Below are 23,864 nucleotides of genomic sequence, written 5' to 3'. Positions count from 1 at the left end.
TGAAGATAAGTTTTAATTCACATTAATACGAAATTGCAGCACATCCAACCGCATCTCGGTTCTGAACCCAGCAGCCCATCAGCGCCAGTCTGGCATTACAGCTATTAATTACAGCGCTTCTTCAGCCAATAATAACACAAGATATGCTAATAAATTCTGAAGACATCTTGGATTGGAGATTATAAGTGTGATATGCATCAAATAATTTGAGACTGACGAGGACGGAGGTAAAAAAAAACAAAAAAAAAACTCAAAGGTTGTCTCAGAGACAGAAATGATCTTATTGTAGATGATCTATAAGTCAGGAGACTGCGGTCGAGGCCGAAACACGTCCGTCCAGCCCTGCAGCGTATTTACACCTCAGCCGGAGCTCATCACGTCTCTCTGCAGCCTCTACAGAATGTTGTGTACACGTTCCAGTTAGTTGCACACTGACTTGCTCTCAGCCTGTGCAACGTGTCCTTTCTTTTCCTCTTCCCCTGTTTGACTCGCGGACCCTCCCCTGCTCTGAGCCGCGGATCGGCGGCCTGTTGTCAGGAGAATGGATGGAGTCCGTCCCCCCCAGTGAAAACCTGGCCAGACAGCGAGCGCTAACCCACTGGATAACAGATAGACACAGACGCCCCGCATCCCTTTTGGGGATTTGAGGGGGGTTGTGGGGGGGGGGGGGGCTCGGAGTGCCGGGTGTGTGTGTTGCGTCGGTGTGTGTGCGCGCGCGCCCGCGTGTTCCAAGAGCAATCCCGTGGTCGTTTGTAACCCTGGCACTCTCATAGCACCTGCTGCCCAACCCAGGCAGCCTAGTAATGATGCAGACTGATGATGTTAATAAGAAGAGGTGCCCCCCTCGGCTACACCGCTCAGGTAGGACACGCGTGCCCACTCACACCCACACACACACACACACACACACAAATGCAAAGTGCAAAGCATGTGTGAAGCTCCAAGAGGCAACAAAATGTACATTCGGAGCATTTCGCAGCGCGGCTTTCGACGCACCGCATCTGCGATTGTTTGGGCAGAACCCGATTGGTTTGCTGCAGGTGGGGAGAAACACTGCCTCCCTATCTGAGCCCAGATACAGAAATAATAATGGAAATAAAAATGTGTGCGGGGAAAATCTTTTCCGCTGGGAGGAAGAAAAGGGAATTATCACACATAGTGATGTCTTCATGCATGTACCAATACTCCGTCTCTTTTTATTTAACAGATAAACATCAGTAATTGGTGGTTGATGTACAGTTCGCAGGCCGCTCTCGCTACAGGTACATATATATATATACAACGACGGATGGCCTTTAATCTGCGGGCGTGCGGTGGTTTCTCAGGATTGTGGCGTTTGTTTGTGGTCTCCAGAGCTTAATCTCCTCTCCCGGTCATGGCGGTACAGTGTAGTAAAAGCTGGTTGGAGCTCCAGCTGCTAGCACAGGCTACTTTATGTCTCCCTCTGTGGTGTGTTCCGCTCTTACTTTCTTTCTTTCTTTTTTTTTTTTGAAATTTATTTTGCCTCCACGATCTGGAAGAATTGATGGAGTTGCTGTGTTTATTCTGGCAATGTCAGCACACACACACCTACGCACACACACACACCCTTTCACTCTCTCTCTCTTCCTCTTCCTCTCTCACGAGGTAAACATATTTTGCAGAAAAGCTGACGGAGAGCTTGTTTTAACAACCTCAAGGTCAGCAAGTCAAAGCCTGCAGTCGTCACGCCACCGTCGCCGTGCGCTGCCGGCCTCCGTGTGTGTGTGTGTGTGTGTGTGTGTGTGTGTGTGTGTGTGTGTGTGTTTGTTACAACTCCGCGGCATCTCAGTGGCAGATTTATACCTCACTGTGCACCTTCAATAATTCAATAACAGGGCCTGTGTCTCCTCCCCAGCTTTCAGTGTCATTATAGAACAGGGCTAAATGCCACCGGGCCTCGTCCGTCTCTCCCTCGGTGTCTCTTTACCACACACACACACACACACACACACACACACACATAAACACACGTTTCGCTCCTCCACTGCCCCACTTTCACCACAGCTGAGCAGGCTGTCTCCTGTTGCAGATGCTGCTAAAAGCTGCAGCTGTGTTGGTCTCATTGGCAGATCTGTTCATTTCTGGTCATGATCAGAAACGCAGTCCCAGTTTTTCATGGCGGCGGCGTCACTCGGCCTCTCCCTCGCCTCCTTTATGGCTCGTCGACGCCCCCCCCCCCCCCCCCCCCCCCCGCGGCGCGGGGCTGTTTTAACCCTCCTGACCCGCCTCCCGGCCCCTGCTTAGCTGCATCGCGGACGTCCGTGACTCCTCTGGTATTACGGAGCTCCTTCAATCTCTCCCATCGATCCAGTTCCTCTGAGCTTCAACCTCTCTCTGACCCGCCTTCTACCGCCTCATACTCCTGTCTAGTAATGTGCCCTGTGCAGTGCCCCCACCGAAGCCCCCCGCTTTTCCTTTTTTTTTTTTTTTTTGTGCATTCGTTTATGTGTGTGTGTGTGTGTGTGTGTGTGTGTGTGTGTGTGCACGCATGGGTGTGTTTGCCACTGACCTGAGTGATGAGTGGTGACCCTCTGGCTGGCGCCTGGCGTCCTCCTCACTCCTATTGATTCGATCTGAGGTTTCATACAGTAGCCTCCTCACGTGACTCTGTCATTTACTGTCTCTCCACTGTCTCCAACCTGTCTTGCACACACACACACACACACACGCACATGCGCCTGCATTTATTCAGTCATTCATGAAGTACACGAGTAAGCGAGGGGCTCGTTGTCGTCCGCGCTAATGAATGCGGACGGGGGCAGAGAGGCCGGCCTCCATACTGCATGTATGAACACACACACAGGCGTCCAGGAAAATGAGTTTAATTAAGAGACAACAGATGCGGCATGCTAACCGCCTGTATCGCTCCGCTTATAGCCACGGGATGAGTCAGCAGCCGAGCGAAGTGTGAGTGAGCGATCAGAGCGAAAACGAGGATGCAGCTGTCGATGCTAATATCCATCTTCAGATTTGATTTGATTTGATGGAGGTCGATCGGCGAGACTTTCATTTCTCAACATGCCAGGTCGTTTCCTGTGCTCGCAGACTTCGGTAAACAGCGTCCCGCGAAGACGACGGCGAAGGAAAAACTATGCGTGTGTGTGTGTGTGTGTGTGTGTGCCTCTTACACTCAGTCTTTGCCACAGTAATGCTCAGGTTAAGTGTAGTTGCAGGCTATTATACATCATTAGGGTAAGTAAGGCTCAGGCGGCACGGCAAGAGAAATGGACTCTTTCAGATGCTTCATTCCTCACCGGCCATGGCTGAAATAGGACCTGACATTACACGTGCACCCACATACACACACGCAGACGCACGGAGTACAGGCACAAGCGGCTACGCCTTGAAAGCAGCAAGTCACTTACCCAGTCAGTCCGTCACAAATCACCCTGTCAATCAGGTGGTTTATAGAGGCTAAAGCCTCCTGATCGCCGCGAGTCAGTCAGCGCCGCCTGCCACTCGCCTGCCACTGCGGAAATTAAAGCATTCCTAATGGATACATGTGAGTGTTTTATTATGTTTTCACATTTTATGATACATGTTAACACCGGCCCCGCTGGACTTGGAGTGTGGTAATTTCTTCTAACCACATCAATTAGAGTCAGGATGGTAGATGGGCCAGATATGGGCCTTTTATTAAAATTAGAGATTAGACGTGCGGGATGATAGATAGGAGGCAATTCATTTCTGTTTTACTGTAGCGCTGATTAATAATGAATTTATCCTCCTGAGACAGTTTGTTATGGTTCTCATGTTGTAAATTAGGAAAGATTTTCAAACCAGATTCTCACTGCTTTGCCGTATAAGGTCAAATTCGAAGAAAGTATGATCTTTTCGTGCTGTTTTAGCAGTTTGCTTCCAGCTCTGGGCCTTTGGATGTGGAGTTTGCATGTTCTACTTGTTCTGCATGAGTTTCCTGCAGGGACCTCAGCTTCCTTCCCGAAGCCAGGCTCACTGGTTTCTTGTATTGACTCGAGTGATTGAAGTGACTGAACAGTTTCTGTGCGGCGTGCTTTCATGCCCTCCTGCGCTGGGCTCGGCCGGCGTCCTCCGGCCAGCCGGCGGACCTCCAGTCGGGCTTACAGACAGGAGGCCGGCCGGGTGGCACGGCCAACAGGAAGTCGGGGGTGATAGATGAAGGAGGGCAGGAAAAAGACTAATTGTTCTCATTACAGAACAAATAAAAATCAATACCTCTCAAAGCGAGGGGGAGGTGGCAGCGGTCTTGAAGGGCACTGTAGTTATTGCATAGGAGTGGATTTTGTTGGAATTACAAGCGGTGGCGAAGGCGCAGTGGAACCGATCACATTTGAATGCTAATTCCGATAAAGGACACTTAGATTAATAGATGTGGCGATCCGGCGCTGGTCCGTCCCCACATAAAAGCAGTGGGGGTGTTTGAGATTGAAGTTTTAAATGCAATTAAATGAGAAAACACATGGCAAAAAGGGGGGGAGATATTTTCCCAATTTTTTCAAATTAAAGCAGGAAATTTCATTACCGGGGGAGCATATTTTACACAGGCAATTACAAGGTTAATACATCTTCAACATCCCCCTCTTAAAGTCCTCATATATTTGTTCAGGGATTCTGTTCTTGTATTTTAGTTTAATTGGCTATGCAGAGGCTATGCAGAAGGTCTGAGCTGTACGCGCGCACACATACACACTAACACACACTCCAGTACGCCTGTGTACTCGTATATTAATTCCCTGGGGGATTAGTAGTAACTTTATACAGAACATATACAGCCCCGACCAATCGGACGGAACCGCCGCCGCTCTCCACGGAGCGTTGAGCCGAAGAGTCGGCCTGGAGGTGTAACCGTGACAACCGGCCAGAACGCTCATCAAGTCCAGAATGTCGTCACGAGGGTTGTTGACAAGTACACTCAGTTTAACACACACACGGACGGTTTCAGTGTGTGTCTGTGTGAACGTTGTGTTGCTGAAACCACCGGTCTGGTTTCTCACCGACGACAGATTAAAGTACTCCTGTGCGTGTGGGCATGCGTGCATGTGTGTGCACGTTTTCTCTTTTTGGACACCTCCTCGGACAGGTCCGTTCAAACATTAGGCCCGTGGACCAAAGCGGGAACGCAGTAAGCTCCAGTCCGGTCCAGGAAACGATCAGGCAAATTGTAGAAATTGTAGAGAAACCATCGATGTTTTTCCATAGTTTTCTTAAGAGCGGTGGACAGAAACACAGTGGTGATGCCTGAGCTGAGATATCAGGGATACTGCTGTGAAAGCTAGCTACCTCATTGCTAGCATTAGCCTTAATTCCACCTTGTCACTCCAAACCCTAAATGCAGTGGTTAATGAAGATTTATTTTTTGGACATTTCACTGAGTTTTGCACCATAAAGTATCTTTAAAATTGTCACAATGTTGAAATTGTAGCAATTTCTGGAACAATTTTTTTGTTTTGTTAAAAGCACAGACTATATTGAACCTATTCTCAGCACCACAACAGAGAGAAGTTTAGATTCAAAGCTTATTCTGGCACCGCTTCACCAGTGAGGCGAACTTAAGACGAACTTGGACTGTGTGGGGCTCCTCCATTAAAACACCCTGTTGACGCCCTGTTGTTGACAGTTTTTGATTGTTTTTAATCCTCATTGTGTGAATTTCACCTTGAAAAGTAGCAACATGAAGTTTTCCCAGCATTCATCTGGGTGTTTTGAAAGAACCCGTCTGCATTTCAATTTATGAAGAACCTCCTTTAATGCGAAGTTGAGGACGCTAAAGTGGGTTTGTGTTGTCACGCGTCGACGCCCGCCTCGCCCCGGTTTCCTCCCTGTCAGGTTGTTTTCCTCTGATTTAGCCTGTCTTACATCCATGGAGACAGCGCGGCGTATGATAGAAATTCAACAGTGAGGCAAATTGGCAGAGCCACAGAGGGCGGATCGACAGCGAGAAGACAAGCTGGGAAGGAGGCGGAGAGCAGCGGAGGCAGTGTGAAAGATAGAGCTCCGGCGAGATGGAGACGATGATGATGGGAGAGCGAGGGGAGAGAGAGGGAGGCTGTGGTGGTTTATATAACATCTCCAGGATGGTCTTTGGCATGCGTCAGGGGGGCTGAGCCATCAATCACTCCATCTGTGTAAAATCACGAGCTGACTCCAATATTGCTAAATATTTATACTGTCACATACACACAGGCGTGCAGATGAAAAGAGCCATTCATTAGGGCCTTCTCAGGCCTGTCAGCCTGGAGATGGAGATTAGAGAAGCAACCTCCCACTGCGCCTGCCTCTCCTCTCACCGAGCTCCTCAGCCCTATATATAGAGCCATCAGGACGATAAATATCTCCAGCGTGCCGGTGTTAGGTAAATACCCAGTAAATATGGCAGCCAGGACGGCAGACGAAGCTAAACAGGCCTGTGTGTCTGCGAGTGTGCATTGTGTGCGAGTGTGAGTCACTCGGCGGGGAACAATAAGGACTTGTCGTACTACATCTTGCATGCAGATACCTTACGGACTTTGATTTAGACGCAGCGGCGGCGTGGTAAAGAAGACGGTGGTTGAACTGTTAATGATCACATCAAGGAAATGTCTGCGTGAATAAACCTGGACTCGTCTTCAGCACGTTGCTGCGTGAACTCGCTCCGGGAATGTCACCAGGCTCCTGACCTCTCTGGCCTCTGTTCTGCTGTAACTCTGGACTGTAGTGATTCTGGACCTTGACCCAACTTGACCTCTGCAACATGGAAACAGATGTTTGGTCTATAATTCAGTTATAAAGTCAGCACTGATATTTTAGTGGATTAAACATCAGATCAGAACTTGCTTCAGACACTGGAGCCTGATCAGAGGTGGCATTACACTCGTCTGTCATTTCAGCTTTTTGTTGAAGTTATAAGTTATAAGACTTCATATCAGTTCTAACATAAGTAAAGCACCAGTGGAAGATGAACAGACAGATAATAAAATATGGCATCAACTTCCACTTGGGAAACCTGTAAAAACATACTTTTCCTGTACATTTTTCCCTGAATTATTAATCATTAAGCTGATTAATAATTAAGATTCTGCATAAGAAATTGCTGACATTTTGAATTAGAGAAAAAAATTCTAGATTTAGAGGAAGAAAAATCTACATTTATGGATTTATATTACAAAATTAACAAAATTCAGACAACGGAATAATCTGAGAAGTTTGGAACTATGTGGGATTGAAGACATCTGGTACAATTTAGAAAAATATCTGTAATTCAAAAAAGGCTCATTCAGTTCAGTTAATTAAGCAATTTCTATATCGCTACATATATTCTATATATTCTATATTGCAGGACACTTCGTATAAACATTCAAATTTAATTACATTGTCACTTGATGCTGAGTTATGAATTAAAGCAATGTGTTGAATAGTTTATGGTTTTGAAATGTGAAAACTTCCACATCATGATTACATGATACTGATCTGACATGTGCCGTTGAATTTGGGTTGTATTTTACATTTACTCTCCATTAGCAGATTAAATATCCTCTCTGTAAAGATCTCCTCTCAGTATCTCCATCATTTAAAATGACAGAAAGCCTTCATATGTTTATCAATAAGAAAATGATGTGTAATGTGTTTCATGCACATGAAAAAGTACATATTAGTCCGATGCACGGAGAAATTATTAGCAGTCGTATGAATTTTATGCACCTGGTGCAGAACTTACTCGTGCAATTTTTCCAATTTTATCCAGAAGACGTTAAAGTGACTTCGACATCAGAGGATACATGAACATTTTCATCCCATCCCATCAAACAAGTAAGATAAACTTCATATCAGAAGTTTATTATCACATTAAAAAATGGCATCTAAAATGTAATTTCACTCAGATTTGCTCGACATCTATGACTGTCTAATAGATCGACTTTCAGTCCCAGTTAACTGCTTCTGTTTGGTTCAAATTCCTTTCTTAAAATCTCTCTGATGAAGGTTTGCATGTTCTCCCTGAGCCTCTGGGGGTTTTCTCTGGACATTATCTCTTCAGTGGTCAAAACTGGAAGATTCAGTCCGTCTTTGTGTCTCTTCAGGCCTTTCGTATCGGTGTGGAGATTTTTCCCAAAGAAAGCTGTGTTTCTGTCCTCTTGTCTGCTCTCTTTGTTTATTCTCTCTCTCTCTCTCTCTCTCTCTCTCTCTCTCTCTCTCTCTCTCTCTCTCTCTCGTTCTCCCCCAACCCAGTCGAGACCGCCACCACTTCATCTCTCCTCCCAGTTTTTTTTTTTCTTTTTTTTTTTTTTTATATAAATTCTAAAGCGAGCCATTATGTCGCGATTATTCATTTTATCCGCCTTGACGGACCTCAGATCACCGCGCGGGCCAGGCCTTGGCAACAAAAAGACATCAGCAACATCATCTTCACACTGTAATTACCAGGAATGGGGTGGGGCGGCGGGGGGAGAAATTTCATTTTGATTAGTGAAAAAGCTTTTATTCTCAAACTCACATCCATAATTAATCATTAAATCATGGGAGAGTGAGTGAGAGGGAGAGATTGTGGGGAGGAGGAGGGGACTCGGTGAAAGGAGGATGGAAGGATGGATGGAGGGAGAGAGAGAGAGAGAGAGAGAGAGAGAGAGAGAGAGAGAGGAAAAAGGCATGCAATTATCTGCAGAAGTTCGACATCCCCAGTAAATCCACGGAGCTGTCTGACATTGCTAATTAAAGAAGCAATCAAAGGTCCACCTCCAGAGCTTTTGAGAGAGAGACGAGAGAGAGAGGAAGAAGGAAGCAGGACAGAGGAGTAGAAAGGAGGTCTGGGGGGGGGCGGCTGTGGGAAAGAGGAGTGTGAGGATCTTTGTTATTGTTTCATATGTCATCTGCCCTCCTGGATTCCTGGACGAGCCTCTCACGCCTCCTCGCTCTCCTCTGTTTTTCCTTTTTGTTTTCTCTCTCTCTCTCTCTCGCTCTCTTTTTTTTTTCTCCTCTCCTGCCTCCCCTCCTCGTATCTGGCCATCGCGCCGTGATATTTCGACCTTCATCTGCGGAGCGCAAATAGCCGATGATTACAGCATCGGGGAAATAACCGGCACTCCGACAGGAAAAGTAATACATTAGTCATATCTGGTTTAGCGTGTTTTCAAAGTTGAAACGATGCATCTTGTGATGCCTTTTTCTGGGGCGCGTAATCACTGATGTAACCTGCAGTCATCAGGTGTTTCAGGCCCTTTCGGAGCCAGACGCCCTCTCGCTGGCAGCCCTGCTGAGGCTGAGCGGGCCTCACTTTGTGCGGCGGCAGCAGCCTCCCACACGCTCGCTCTTTTCATCCCAAGCCAAGCAGATGAATTTTCAGCAGCCGGTGACGCTGCTCTGACTTGGCCCCTGTGATGCAACAGCGCCGGTCTGGGAGGGGGGGCGACTCCTGCACCAATCCCCGCATGCTCCTTCGCTTGAAAGATCCCCAGTTTCACATTTACATGTTTTGAAAATGACGTCCGTTTACATGGAAACGGCAGAAACAATGAAGAGTTGGTGCTCTTGGTTGTTTTTTCTGCCTCCAGATTCGCTTCACCTCACAGAGCCTGATGGACGGTCACCCGAGCATCCAGGCCATGTTAAAAAAAAAAATGAAAGTAAATAAAAAGCTTGGTTCATGAGACCAAGCCCCGCTCCGGTCACCGCCGTCCGGACCCACACAGGCCAGCGTCCCCTCCAGAACTGACTTTAACCTCGCTGCGAGCTTTTTCCTGCTCTGGTCCACTTTTGATAGAAGCTGCAATTTCGCGATGCTCTGACCCGGCGGTCCGGTCCTCGCCGTTTGGTGCTCAGATCCTCACACTCGTGCTTCATTCCCGCCGCCTCCAGCGGATTACTCTGAGCAGAGTGTTCACTTGCTGCCTGGCGTATCGCGTCCAATCACAGCAGCTCCGATCAGCAGATAATCAATGTTATTCAGTTCCTCTCTCGCAGGTTATAATGCTGTGGGTGATGGCTATCTCTCCAGAAAGTGTGGCTTCATCTACTTTTTTTTTTTTGAATGAATAATTTGATAAGAAGTCAGAGTGCATGAATGAATACTGAAGAAAACTGAACTGTAAACACACTGCATGAAGTTCAAGTGTTGACCTGCAATTACTGAGGATTTGATTAACAGATTACAAAGAATGTCTAATGATAACAATGCACAATGATGCTGCCATCAGAAGAAAGGCATTTCTGGGTCTTTCAAGGCCGTTTTTCATTTAAAGTATGGATTTATGTTTTCAGGATTTTATGTGTGAACAGAAACTGGGAAACCGAGAGCTGTGTGTGTTATTTAATGTGATTTTTATTTCCAAGACTGTAATCAAGTTAACAAGCCAACACACACACACACACACACACAAACACAAAACTAAAGGTAGTGCAGACAGTGTGGATTGCCTCCCACAATGATATTGTTTCTCCCCCAGTGGTTGCTTTTTCCCTCCTCTCCACCTTTCACCTCACTCTCTCTCTCTCTCTCTCTCTCGCTCTCTCGCTCTCTCTCTCTCTCTCTCTCTCTCTCTCTCCCTCTCCCTCTCTCTCTCGGGGGGCACAGACCTCGGGGACAGAAGGTAGATGGAGTTAGTGTGGACCAGATTAGACTCACTCCGGGTCATCTCTCTGTCAGCAGAAAAAGAGCTGAGAGCAGGACGCCGACCTGTGCTCTCTCCGACCACTTATACTGTGTTACTGCGTGTCTGTGTGTGTGTGTGTTTGAGTGAGGGTGTGTTCTTCAAACTAACTATACATCTGTTTCTTTGCGGGGACCAAATCGTGTAGTTCCTAGTTAAGATTAAGATGAGTGTTTTTGGATAAATCTGTGTTAAAACTCAGGTTTAGTACGGGTTGAATCAGGCTCTCGGCTGTGAGAATTCTAGTTGGGAGTCCTGGATTAGTTCATTTCTTTTACACATCATAATGACAGCCACACTGTTGGTGTTAGCTACCGTATAACTGTGCAACGTTCCTCATAGCCGTCTATATCTCCATTGTTTCCACTGTTGAACCGCGGCTACATTCAGACTTCACTTGCTTCTTTGTCGTAATCTTCTGGTTAAGATTCCAGCAGAGCTGCAGGACTGAGTCGCTCTGCCTGCGCGGCGCTGAGTCTGCAGGTCAGCTGTCTCAGGCTCTCTGCTCACGGAGGAAGCGTCCAGTGCGATTGCACCCGGACACTCGGCACACTCCAGACTGAACTGCAGTCTGTCCACTGCGAAGAAAACACATATTTTCCTGCCTGCAAGGCTCCGTCAGTGTGACGCGAACTGGTTTGGCAGGGGCTCGAATGCAACAAATGTTCAGTAGCATTCTGCTCTGCTGGTGCAAAGAGCGCTTCAAATGCTCATTAACTGCCGCTTTTTAATTCTCAGTCGAGTCATTTCCCTTCATCCTCATTCATATGTCTTCTATAAACCCTCAGCTTCTGCCTGTAGAACCTGCTTCCTGAAATCCTACTCATCTTTCAACTGGCTTGTAGCACTTGTAATTTGACACCAGCCTCCTCATTTCCCATACTTCCGAGCAGATAGATGAAGAAAGCTGTGACAGACAGAAGTCAGCCTCATGCAAACGCCATTTCAAACCAGTCTTTTTGTGTTTTATAGAATATTAAAATGTCGTTTCAGTATGGATGGCAAACTCCAGAACAGGCAAGTTGAACAAGAGCAAATCCACTTCAATGGAAGTCTTGAAACTAGTGCTGTCAGTTTTAATCGCATTGATCGCAATTAATCACGATTAATTCATGGAGAGCTGGCAACAGTTAACTTTTTTAAAGTTGAGATTAATCGCAATGAAGAATCTAATCCTCATAAATCAGTCCCAATGTCAGGAAAAACACTGTTATCCTCTAGTTGTTTTCTTTGACCCACCTGGCAGACCTCAATGGATTAATCGCGATTAAAACTGACAGCACGACTTGAAACACTTCAAAAGATAAAATTACTGCATTTTTTGGTTGGAATGTTCCTTTTTTGTCTGTGTTTAAGCTTTGTTCTCATAGCAAGTGACATGTAAAGATTTAGTCCAGGGTTTGATTTAGGGTTGCAAAGGGGCAGAAAATTTCCAGTAAATTTCCAGAAACTTTCCATGGGAAGTTAAGCTGGGGAATTTTGGAAATATCCCAAATTAGAAACTTTCCATGGGAATTAACTGGAAATTGGGGGTAATTTAAACAAACTGTGTCATATCCAAACATGAATGTAAATATTTTTTGTCATAAGCAGACATCCATGCAAAATAATACAAAAACATGACATTTCAACAGATTTATTTCAGTAGAACTTTAGCTTTTATTCTTGTATGAACAATTATTTTAACGAACAACCAAAACAACCCAATCTATAGAAGAAACAGCATCAAATTTGAGGTAGCTACCACCATAATTAACTAGCCTCTTAAATGGTCAATGAAATGAAAAATAACTTTCATTTAGCACCTAACTTACCAGCCAGTTAGCTACTGCAACTGTATTAATATATTTTTATTTAATATTTGCAAGTTAACGGGGCTTGAGTAAATATATTCACCCCATGATATTATCAAAACTTACTTGACTGTATGTAGTCTGCGGGCTCAAATGTGTGGTTTTCAATAGTCTTCTGCTTTGAGCTGAAACTGTGTCCCTCCAGGCTTCAAGAAGCCACCTGTGCATGTGATGGAGGAATGCAGTGCATGTCGGGGGCGTGGCCTCAATAGCCCTGCAGTAAGAAGTGTGCTGTGTGCGTGTGATTGAGGAGTGTACCTGCATTAAATCTGGTTGTTTTAGCCAAGACTATATATTCCCCCCAACTATATTTAAGTTCCCTCTTAAGGGCCAACCTTCAATTTTGTAAATTTCTTATTTATTCCCGTTTATTCCCATATATTCCCGTTAATTCCCATATATATTTCCTGTTAATTCCCATGGAAAGATTCCAACTTTGAAAATTCCCGGAATTTTGCAACCCTAGCTTGATTACTGACATTCTCCCATTTAGGTTCTGATTTCTGGACTTTTAGCTTAAGTTACCTAGAAGCGGTGGACAGACAATAAAGACAACATCACTGTTCGCCTTCCTAAGCTGCTCAAGCTCTTTTCTGAAGAGAATAAGAAACTATAAAAGCTCTCAGCTTTTCACAGAACCACTGTAGAGGACATCTTTGAGCCACGATGGCTTCTTTGAGCTCAGATCAGCTGATCATAGAAACGCCGTCCCCCCATTCAAAAGACATTTTCTTAAAGATACTCGCTGCATTCTTCCTCCTCCCTCGCAGACAAAGTCACAGATGAATTAATATTGGCCTTTCAGAGTCGCCGTATAGCCATCAGAGCCCGGGAGGCCCTCTGTCAGTCTGTGCCCTCATTCCTTTCTGTTTATTCGTCCTTGGGGTGTATTCAGTGCTTCTCCATCTCCCTCGCTGCCCTGTCCACCCGGTGTCAATCTGGCGGCGGTATAATTGGTTGTTTTTTGGTCGGCCGGCCTGTCCTCTGTGGCGTTGATTCATGGCGTTTGTAAAGGTGACAGTAGCGGCTGTCCCTATCAGACAAAGTAGAGCCATCACTAGCTGGACCTCGGCTGACCTGCCCGCACGCGCACGCACGTGCCCACACGTGCACGCACGTCAATACACACACGCACACACACACACACACACACACACGTGCAGTTGCGAGGCCTCACGGGGAGGAGAAGGAGACAGGTAAGGTCACCGTGTGCAGAGGAGACCAGAGGAGACCCGACAACACACATGAAGAGAAGAAGCACAAACATGGAGGCCTTTTCCTGTGGAAATTACACACTGCGTTACGTAACACCTAAAGAAAACATGCCTGATAGCGCTCAAATCTAAGCTTCAGAAGGATGGAATGTGTATTCAGGATTTGTTAATGTGTATTCAGACACAGCACAGCCCTGTCAGCGGCTCAGTGCATCACACAACAGTCACAGCAGCATTTCTGAGGATCTCCCCGGTGACGCGTTGGAGAAGTGGAAGGTTTGACCTCACACTAAATAACTAGGTGAACTGTACATTTTTTTAAATACATACGATCGAACTGCAATCTGTGATCCAAAACATGGTTCCTAAACAACATGCAGAAGGATTTGTTTAATGCAGAGTAGTGCTGTCAATCCATTAAAAAATGAAACTAATTAACCACCATGCTGACTACAGTTAATCATGATTAATTGAATCATTTGTAAAGTTGTAATCAACACACAAAATCACCAATTTAATGCACAAAAATCCCTTTATCTGAAGCGCCAGTCCCATTTTGAACGGTCCAGAAGGCAAATGCCACAGGACGATGTTTGTAACATTTCCAAGCTTCAAATGAAGAATCTGATCCTCATAATTCACCTGTACTGCACGGGGAGGAACAAACAATGACAGGAAAAGGACTTTTCTCTCAGATTACGTAATTGCTAACCTGAACCCTAATTCTAGGATTATTCACAATTAAAAAAAAAAAAATTGACCTTAATTAATGTGATTAATGAGATTAAAACTGACTCTGCAATGTTTTAATGGGAACAATCCCAAAGTAGGAAAAAGGACAAGACGCTGAACGTTAAGGCCACACTTCCAAATTCCAAATGGTTTTTCTGTTTATAACGTCAAGCTTTCATAATTTAGTCCACATGAGGATTGACTGAACCATGAAAAATGTGTACATCTAGATTTATGTGTAGGATGGTTCCTACACACACACACACACCCGGAGATTCACGCTAAAAACCCTCATATTCCGTCCCTTCTGACCTGGATACACCCAGAAGTGACACTTTATCTGCTTAGCAGTGTCACCTTCAAAAGCCTCACACACACACACACACACACACACACACACACACACACACACACACACACACGTGCAGCTGTTATTTTTACAGTCGGGGTGCTGTGTGTGTGTGTGTGTGTGTGTGTGTGTGTGTGTGTCAGGTTTAGGGGTCTCCATCATGCTGTTTTTAAGGCGCTGGGCTTCATATCTATAATTGAAGGTAATCGGCTGGTAAAGGGATTGTAAAGGGTTTTACAGAATTGATCATAAGCTTTGGGCTTTTTCATGGTCCTGCCACTGACCTTGTAATTGATTACCTTCCCACCCCCCCCCCCACCCACCCCTGCGCTTGTGTTTATGGTTTGATACAGTATAATTGACTTTGCTCCATTCACGTCGGTTTCTTTGTCTCTCTGTGTGTCTCCACTTCCTCACTTCAACAAACGTTAAGGATTATACCGCTCTGTTGTCCAAATAACAGCCAGTGTCCTCACAGGCATACCGGATCGCAGACGTGTGTGTGTGTGTGTGTGTGTGTGTGTACGTGCGTGCGTGCGTGCGTGCGTGCATGCGTGTGCCGGCCTGATTACATGTGCATGTGCGAGCGAGCTGACCTGTGCTGCAGCGAGTGTAATTGATTGTGTGTGCGCCGGTGTCTCGGTGTTAAGGTTAATTTCTCTAACTGCTGGTAAGTGCTGTCTGACCGCTCCCCCGGCGGCCTCTCCGAGCTGAAGTAATGCCACTTAGAGGCCCCGGGCCCCCGCCACCGGCCGGCCCATCGATCGGCTGATCGATAGCGGCATCTGTACCGGGCGGGCGGAGCGGGCTCCCTCGCTGACCCCGCGCTAACGGAGACACGCACGGCGGCGCAGGGATCACCTGGAAGGGGAGGCAGCGGCGCCCCCCAGCAGAATCCGCCCCGGTTTGATTCAGTTTATTCAGTTTATTCACTGCCGACTCCACCGAACGCTCCTATAATGAGAAGAGTGGACAACAAGTAGAGTTTAGACTCAAACACCGGGCTGGTGCCGGTGGTGTTCAAGCGGACGATTAATAAAAAAAGTTGTTTCAATCAAGAAATCTCTAAATCTCCTGAAAATGAATTGAAGTCTTACATAACGCTGGTTTTCATGACTCATAGTTCTCACTGGGATGTTTCTCTGCTCAAAACTCTCTTTTTTTTTTCTTTTTTTTTAAATTTTTGCATAAAATTTCTGTTGTCTTCTAATCCCAGCCGCAACCCGAAGCAGGGTTTCTGGCTGGAGTCGGCTGCTCTCTGTGGAACGCGCTCATCCGCGGCGCTCTTCGCTCTGAGCACCTCCAAAACGCCGCCGCGACCTGCGCTCCCCGAACGCCTCCCCTGCCGCCGCTGCTCTGCTGTTCTAATGCTGCTCATGCTTCGATGAATAACGCCGAGAAAATCCCAGCAGAGAGCGGGGTTTCTCACCATTTGGCTCGAAAACGGAATGGAAATAAAACTTGAGTTGAGTATTTTCAGGTTACAGGTTCGTGTGAGAACTGGTTCACCACCTCGCTACCAGCTCCGCGCTCGGTTCTACCTCCAGATCTTCCCGGCGACGTCTCTTTCTGTCATCTGTAAAGCAAAATGAAATCAGCGCCCCGCGCCGCGCTCCCCGTCGTTCATTCCTCTCAGGGAGCCTCCATCTTTGTTTCAGATCACAGCCAATAAAGCAGCCCGCCGCTCTCTCCCCCCCCCCCGCTCGCTCTGACTTCCTGTTAAAGGACTCAGTCAGTCAGAACACTCAAAACACATATTAAACAGGCATCAGCTCCTCGCCGGGGCCAAATCACGCTGTTCAAATGTTGTTCTTCCACCGGGAGCGCAGGACGACCGGAGAGATGGGATCTGCAACATTAACTTGATTCACGGCGGCGGCGACTGAGTGACACTCCATAAACCTCAGCGGGCCGCCGCCGGGCCCCGCCGACAGCACCCCACGGCTAATGTGACACACACCAGCAACGCATAGCCTCACCACCCCCTCACACACACACACACACACACACACACACACACACACACACACACACACACACACACACACACACACACACACACACACACACTCGTAAACACCACCGCACAAGAAGGCAGACACAGATACAGGCGGGAGTGCATGTTGCGGAGACGTACACGGGTAAAGCCTGACCTTAACCCTCCACCCACATGTCCACACACACACACACACACACACACACACACACACACATACACACATGCACACTCTGAAATCCACATCATACGTACATGCATTAACATGCATTTGGCAGAGACCGGCGAGAATTAAGCTTTCGAAAGCTGAACGTACACATTCGGAGAGGAGTTCACACACTAATATGTTCTATCTCTCACACACACACACACACACACACACACACACACACACACACACACACACACACACACACACACACACAAGCACGCAGGTTTTATGGTAATGTGGTAGAAACTGCAGAGCCATTGAGTTATTGTCCTCTCCAGCCGACCTCTCAGCTCGCAGCGGTTTGGCGTAGGCAGTTAGCACCGGCCCGGAAGCTGTGTGTGTGTGTGTGTGTGTGTGTGTGTGCGCGTGTGTGTGTGTGTGTGTGCGCGTGTGTGTGTGTTTTGTGTGTGTGTGCGCGTGTGTCCGCACTCTGCTGCTCAAAATGCCAACTTCTTCTGGCTGCCTTCAACAGCACCAACTCCTCCCTCCACACACTCACCACACCGCTCGCCACTGAGACACACACACACACACACACACACACACACACACACACACACACACACACTGTAAGATGTGAGTTGATATTTGCTACACAGACTTGTTGCAGCCCAGCGGTACATTTTTCAGAGGTAGTTTGCTGCTGTAGAATTGCATATTGCTGTTATTGTTTTTTTTCCTGGATGTATAAAGAGGACGGCCATAAAGTTTAGATACAAATAAATGAAAAGACATTCCACGAGTAAAGAGAGATTAAGTGAATTAAAGAAAAGGCAAAAGGAGTGTGCTGAAAAAAGAACTCTTAATTTCTGAGTGTGTTTTGAAGATATCCAGATCTGAGCTTATTGAAAGTTCTGGAACCTTTTTCAGCTTTTAACCTGGAACTGACCCCAATGTCAAAATCAACTAAATTACTTACATTGGGGGGAAAAAACATGACAGCACAAGTATTTCTGCTAATTCGAAGCAACGCTGTTGTTATTTTCCAGTCCAGAAGCCATGAAGACCATTCTGCTTTTCTAGTCCTGAAGAGATCAGGGTTCCAGTGGAGACACCGGAAAGAGAGCAAGCGTTTTGTTTGCATCGTAACTGCCTGCATGAGCTTCTGGAGTCTCGCCACCTTTTCCCACGAACTCACCTGTCCACTCAAACTTTCTCTGTTTTGCGTTTCGGCTTTCCGGTTTCGTGTGTCTCCTCAGCTCCGATCACACAAAGCAGTCGATGTGATGAATTCTTGAGGTATTACTTTTCTAAGATTTCAGGATGTGATGGATTCTGTTCACGTTAAATATCGGCTGAAACGAAGAGGATCACCTTGTGCATGAAGGTGCACGGTTCTCTCTTAACTCCCCTTTAACTTCCCCGCTGTCCATTTTTTTTTCCTTTGACACACACATTTGTAATTGGGCCGTCATTTATCAAGCTCATTACGACTCGGCACCAGCAGACGCTGACTAACTCGTGTTTTTGTCCCGCATAAATCAAACGGGCCGCGGTGAAAAGTGATCTCCTGTCCCGATTCCTTTCGGTCCTCCTGGAATAAAGAGCAGACAGGTGGGAGCAACGTCCAGTTTTTGTTCTCTGCGCACCAAAACACTCCGCAGAGCGCTTCTCTTTTTCTTTTCGGGAGAAAACTGATGACGCTCAAACCAACAGCAGGTGTCTGTGGATACATGTGTTGCCAGAAAACAGCCAGAAAAAAAAATCAATGTTGTTGGGTTATTAGTACACTTTGAAGCCAATTTGACAACCGTGTTCAAAAATCCACACGTTTACTCCCAGTCTGGTTTTCTGGTGACGATCCCATCTCCCTCTAATCTCCCCCAAAACGTTCCGGTGAAGCCAAACCCGGGCACACACGCCGGAATAAACACCAGTGAGGACTTTTCAGGTCTGTTTGTGGTTCATCTGTTGATCCATAACTTCATTGGTAAAATGAAGATTATCTTTCTCGCCACACCCGTTGGTTTGTTCCTGTATGTGAGGTCTGTTGGATTGTAAAGCTTTGTACTTTCCTCAAACTTTAGGCTTTTTTTTTTTTTTTTTTTTTTTGCAGATTTTGTCAACTTATGTGGTTAAAAATCTGTGAACTCCCAAGTCAGGTGTAACAAAAACACTGCAAATGAGGGTCAATGTGGACTTCTGGTGACAATAATCAGCGTGTGCGGCGAGTTCATGCGCCGCCCGAGGCGTGAACAGAGCCCCCCCCCCCCCCCCCCCCCCCCCCCGCCCCTCCGTCTCCGACTCCCCTGCTTCTGCATAGATTAGCCTACAAGTGTCTGAGGCAGGCGCTGTTTAAACAATGGCATTTCTAACACTGTTCCATCACCTTGGAAACGCCATGGCAACCTGTGATCTGAGAGGGCACAGTGTGGCTCAATTAGCACAGCACGCATCTCACCACGGCTTTCCGCCAGCCCAATCTCCATACTCCCTCCGCCCTCATGCATTAAGTGACAAAAATATGTGAAGTGTTACATCACCTTTTATGTCAACTTAGTTTTCCAAGTAGCTTCTTCTTTTTTTTTTTTCTCCTCTTCCTCCTCGTGTTGACGGATGCGAGCAAACGGCGAGTTCGCTGGCAGATGAATGTGCATCGGCCATGTTTGCCTCCTTTCTTTGCTGTTGTGGTAGCATTTATTGGCTAAATGCTAAACATGCTTTGTGTGTGTTTCCCCAGGCATTGTGTCCAAGTCCTTCGAGTGTCGCCTGAAAGGCCAGGGCGCCACTTTTGTGGAGGCGGAGTCGGGGGAGTCGCCCGTGCACCGGAAGGGCTCGGCGGACGCGTCGGGCCACGACGACTCCATCCAGCAGGTCATCATCATCCAGGGCTACGGCGACGGCGAGGTGGCCATCGACCAGGCGCTGGAGGAGTCGGCCGCCGCCACGCTGCAGACGCTGGCCATGGCGGGCCAGGTGGCCGAGGTGCTGCACATCACCGAGGACGGGCAGGTCATCGCCTCGGGCAGGGAGGTGGCGGCGGCGGGGGCCCACCTGGCCGCCGCCGGCACCCAGTACGTGGTCCTGGAGTCGGGGGAGGCCAGGAAGGAGCTGCGGGCGGCGACCAGAGGGGGCGCCGGCGGGCAGGGCCACGTCGTCTCCGAGTCGTCCACCGCTCTGGACGCCCTGCTCAGCGCCGTCAGCGAGATGGGCCACCAGGAGGACGTCCAGGGAGAGGCGCCCGTCATCCACCAGGTGCTCTCCCCGGAGGCGGCCGAGGCAGTGGCGGGCGCCGCGCCGCCGCGGGTGAAGCAGGAGCAGCAGGGGGAGGAGGAGGTGCAGGTCATCCAGGAGGCCGGGCAGGAGGAGATGCAGGAGGTGCTGCATCTGGCCGCCTCCCAGATGATGAAGGAGGGCCTGACCCAGGTCATCGTCAACGACGAGGGCACCCACTACATCGTGACAGAGCTGGACAACTGCACCTTACAGGTGGAGGGGGGCGTGTACGGCGAGGCCGCTGCTGCCGCCGCCGCCGCCGCCGCAGGCGAGGCGGAGGGGCAGCCGGCCGAGCAGCAGGCCGGGGCGGAGATGGTGGTCTACCTAGACGGATCCCCTCATAACATCGTCCTGGAGGGATAGGAGGCAGAGGAGACAGTTCTGTTTGCTTCCTCCTGATTCTGGACGCTGCTTCCTCTCACCTCCTCCCGGGCAACGCTAAACTCAGGTTCAACATGCTTCATGTTTTATGCTAGCTGAGCTAACTCCGCTCCGTCAGTCCTCTGCAGCTTGATTTAACGCCATGCAATCAGATGTGTGCTTCACCCCAAAGTGTTTTTAAAGCTGCGTCCAATATTCTGATAATTCAGCTCATTAGTAAGAAAGAAAAAGGATTTTGTTGTGTTTTTTTTTTCTCTGTTGTTTTTTGCATCAAACACACTGATTTGGTTCTGTTTGTGTTTCTGTTGGTTCATCTTTTGTAGTGTGTTATCAGTCATGAAACCTGGTTTAGAGGAGTTCTAAATGTGTGCTTGTGATGTTCGGGCTTCGGGAAAACCCTAATGAGATGAGTGTGTCTGTACAAAACGTCTAAATAAATGTTAATCAGAGCCATTCTGAAACCATATTTGATTGAAAGTTCAAAAATACAAAGCAAATATCAGATAAACTTTGTTTTTTTTCAATGCAATTTTATTTCCGACAATAAAAAAAAAATTGAGCCTAATTTTTAACCGCCGTGCACAATCTGTTGTTTTTACTTGTTTCATGGATTTCTGCATCAATACCACAATTACTGTACATGTACAGTGAGGCGCCGTGACACAACACACACGGCTCCCATCACGCTTTCTGATCACTAACACAGTCATTATCATCACCATTATCATTATCGTCATCATGATCGCCATCATCCTAATCGTCATCCTCTCATCTCTCCCCCCATCAGGACCATTCTCCTCGGCACATACGCGACGCTCATCCTTTCTTCTCTTCCTTCCTCCTCCTCCTCCCCCCCCCCCAGCAGTATTCAGCGCTGGAGGGAGAATCAATATTCATTTAGGGCCCGACGCAGGCCTGCTTTCTGATGGAGTGAGTGGGAGAGCGGGATGACGGCTGCGAACACAATGGCTGACCGCTGAAAGTGGAGAGAGAAAGCACTCACACACACTGAGGGCATCAAAAGATCATCCCTCTAACACACACACACACACACACACACACACACACACACACACACACGCATGTGCGGCGCATGCAGAGCGGAGAAGGTGGGCTGACAGAGAAAGTGGCGGAGGAGGAGTGGAGGAAAAATGAGAGCATTGCAGATGGATGTAGAGAGAGGTGAGGTTACAGAGGAGCGAAAGAGCGGCGGAATCCGCCGCCGCTCGGAGGGAACGGAGCCCGGAGTTTCACCGAACACCTGTCTGCCTCTCAGCCCGGCGCCGGCGCTCCACAAACTCACGCTTCGCTCTGTCTTCTTCAATCCTTCCGTTCAGCTCAGAGATTCACGTTAAACCGAGGTCAGAGAATCCAGAGTTTGTCAACTCGAAGCTTCTAAAGATAAAAGAAACACACAGTACAGTATGTCCTTTTTTCTTAGAAAATCATTATAATGTCCATTTGTGACCACTTGATTTGGATTTATTTCATTTAAAAGATCTTAACTGACTTTTGACAGGATTTAATTTGAATTTGTGGCTGGAGATTTGTCACAAAAAACATGTACAACAAGCGATTCCCTCTGACGTTTCACCAAGAAAACTTCATCGCTGAGTTTCTGGCATGTGATGACTGAGCTGGTGAAGCTGAGGCGCTCTCAGAAGCCGCCGTTCCCACCGGTTTGTGAGCACAAAGGTTTGTTCCTCTGCTTGCTGGTGGGTGAATTTTAGAATTCTTTTTTAGACAATATAAACGATGTAGGAGTTCATGGTTATGAGAAGTAAACGTGCCAAATCCTGTCAGCCACCAGGAAAATATGAGTTATAAAGGAAGAAAGAAGGGAAAACCTGCGGTATATGTGTCTACTCTGTCATTATATTGCATAAATAACATTTCTGCCTGTATTTTAAACCTTCATTTTGAACGTTAACAGGTGTTTTATGAAATTGAAAGCATTTCATCCAGCTGTTAAGTTTGAATTTGTTGTATTTCACAAACCAAAGAAAACATAAAAATACTTCATATTTTCAAAATCCAGTTGAATTCTGGGAGTGAAAAGTGAAATATTTTAATTGATTATGTCTGGAAGCAGCCGGTGTCTGTTGTTGGACGTTTGAGCAAAACCAAACAGAAAAAAACTCACTTTTCACTCTTCTGATTGCAGAGAACTTGTGTAGCTTATCAGTGCATCTCGACACATCAGATTCCCACACCTGTACTACACTTTTGATCGAACTTTTACGAGCTGTAGCACACAGCTGGGCATAATGTTGTGGCTGATCCCACGCTATCATGTAACCACACACTCCTTTTTCATTTTTAAAACATGTGTCAGGTCTGATATTGTGCCGTCAGGAGGGTTTATAACAATATGTAAGGTGTAATGCAACGGTCTGGACATTTCAGTATAATTTGCACCAGAATATATTGGTTTTATGTTGAGATTGTTGCCAGTTGAAGTAGTTGATAATGTGAAACGGACATTTACAGCAGCTTTTCACAACATCAACAGTGAAAACTGTAAAGTTTCAATTTAAAGGTTGTTCTGAATGTTTTAGCCACTCAGGATGAAACTGGACTGTCTGTGGCTCATCAACTAAAATGTGTTTAACGCCCTGCTGTAGAAGAACTTCATGGTGAGAAGGATCCCCAGTTCAAGCCTGGGTTTATTTAATTTTTTCTAAATGTTTTCTCATTTTTCCCTGTGTTTTGGTGTGACAGTCTGTCTCTCTGCTCTGTGTCGTCTCCCAGGTTCCACTTCAGCCCCGTCACGTTCCTAAGCTGGATCCTTGAGAAGAAATGTCAGATGGACTCAAATTGTCTCATGTTTTAACGTTATATTGATTATTCTAAAGTAGATTCAGTTGTATTTTCCCCACCTGAGCGCTGGCTGTAGATTTGCTAACGGTTTTCCCAAACACTCTCCTCCACCCAGTCTTCATTTCCCTCCTACACACACCGTTCGTTGCTGATTGCAGGCTGCTGCTCATAACAGAGTGTGTGACCTCTGTCATCTCTGTTTTTTTAAAAATCCTGAATAGGAATGTGTGTGAAGCCGGTACATTAGTGGACGAGCGTGTCGGCGTGCTTGTGTACGGCGTGGTGCGCCGCCCCGCCCTCCCCCTGTATCTCCCTAATCAGGGCTGGATGGCTCATTATTAACTGCAGCAGGCCACTCGTGTGACATGGAAGAGGGAGAAATTAGCAGCTGTCATCCAGTGATGAGTTCATTTCCTGACAGGCCGCCGCTCCGAAGAGTCCTGCTGCAGACGGCCAGACGGCTGATGGAAACCTGC

At 47.1% G+C, this 23,864-nt stretch overlaps 1 protein-coding gene across 1 annotated transcript in view; it reads left to right on the top strand.

The window, feature by feature from the left end:
- Positions 1 to 21,126, top strand: part of znf407 (zinc finger protein 407) — a 154,287-nt gene extending 133,161 nt beyond the window's left edge. The window contains exon 10 of the mRNA XM_030102230.1: positions 19,652 to 21,126. Within this exon, the coding sequence (XP_029958090.1) occupies positions 19,652 to 20,550 (899 nt within the window). The 3' untranslated portion in view covers positions 20,551 to 21,126. The remainder of the gene's footprint in view (positions 1 to 19,651) is intronic.
- Positions 21,127 to 23,864: the final 2,738 nt, after the last annotated feature.

Source organism: Salarias fasciatus, chromosome 11 (assembly GCF_902148845.1).
Source record: "Salarias fasciatus chromosome 11, fSalaFa1.1, whole genome shotgun sequence".
Taxonomy (NCBI): domain Eukaryota; kingdom Metazoa; phylum Chordata; class Actinopteri; order Blenniiformes; family Blenniidae; genus Salarias; species Salarias fasciatus.
This window is presented reverse-complemented; position numbering and strand designations above follow the sequence as displayed.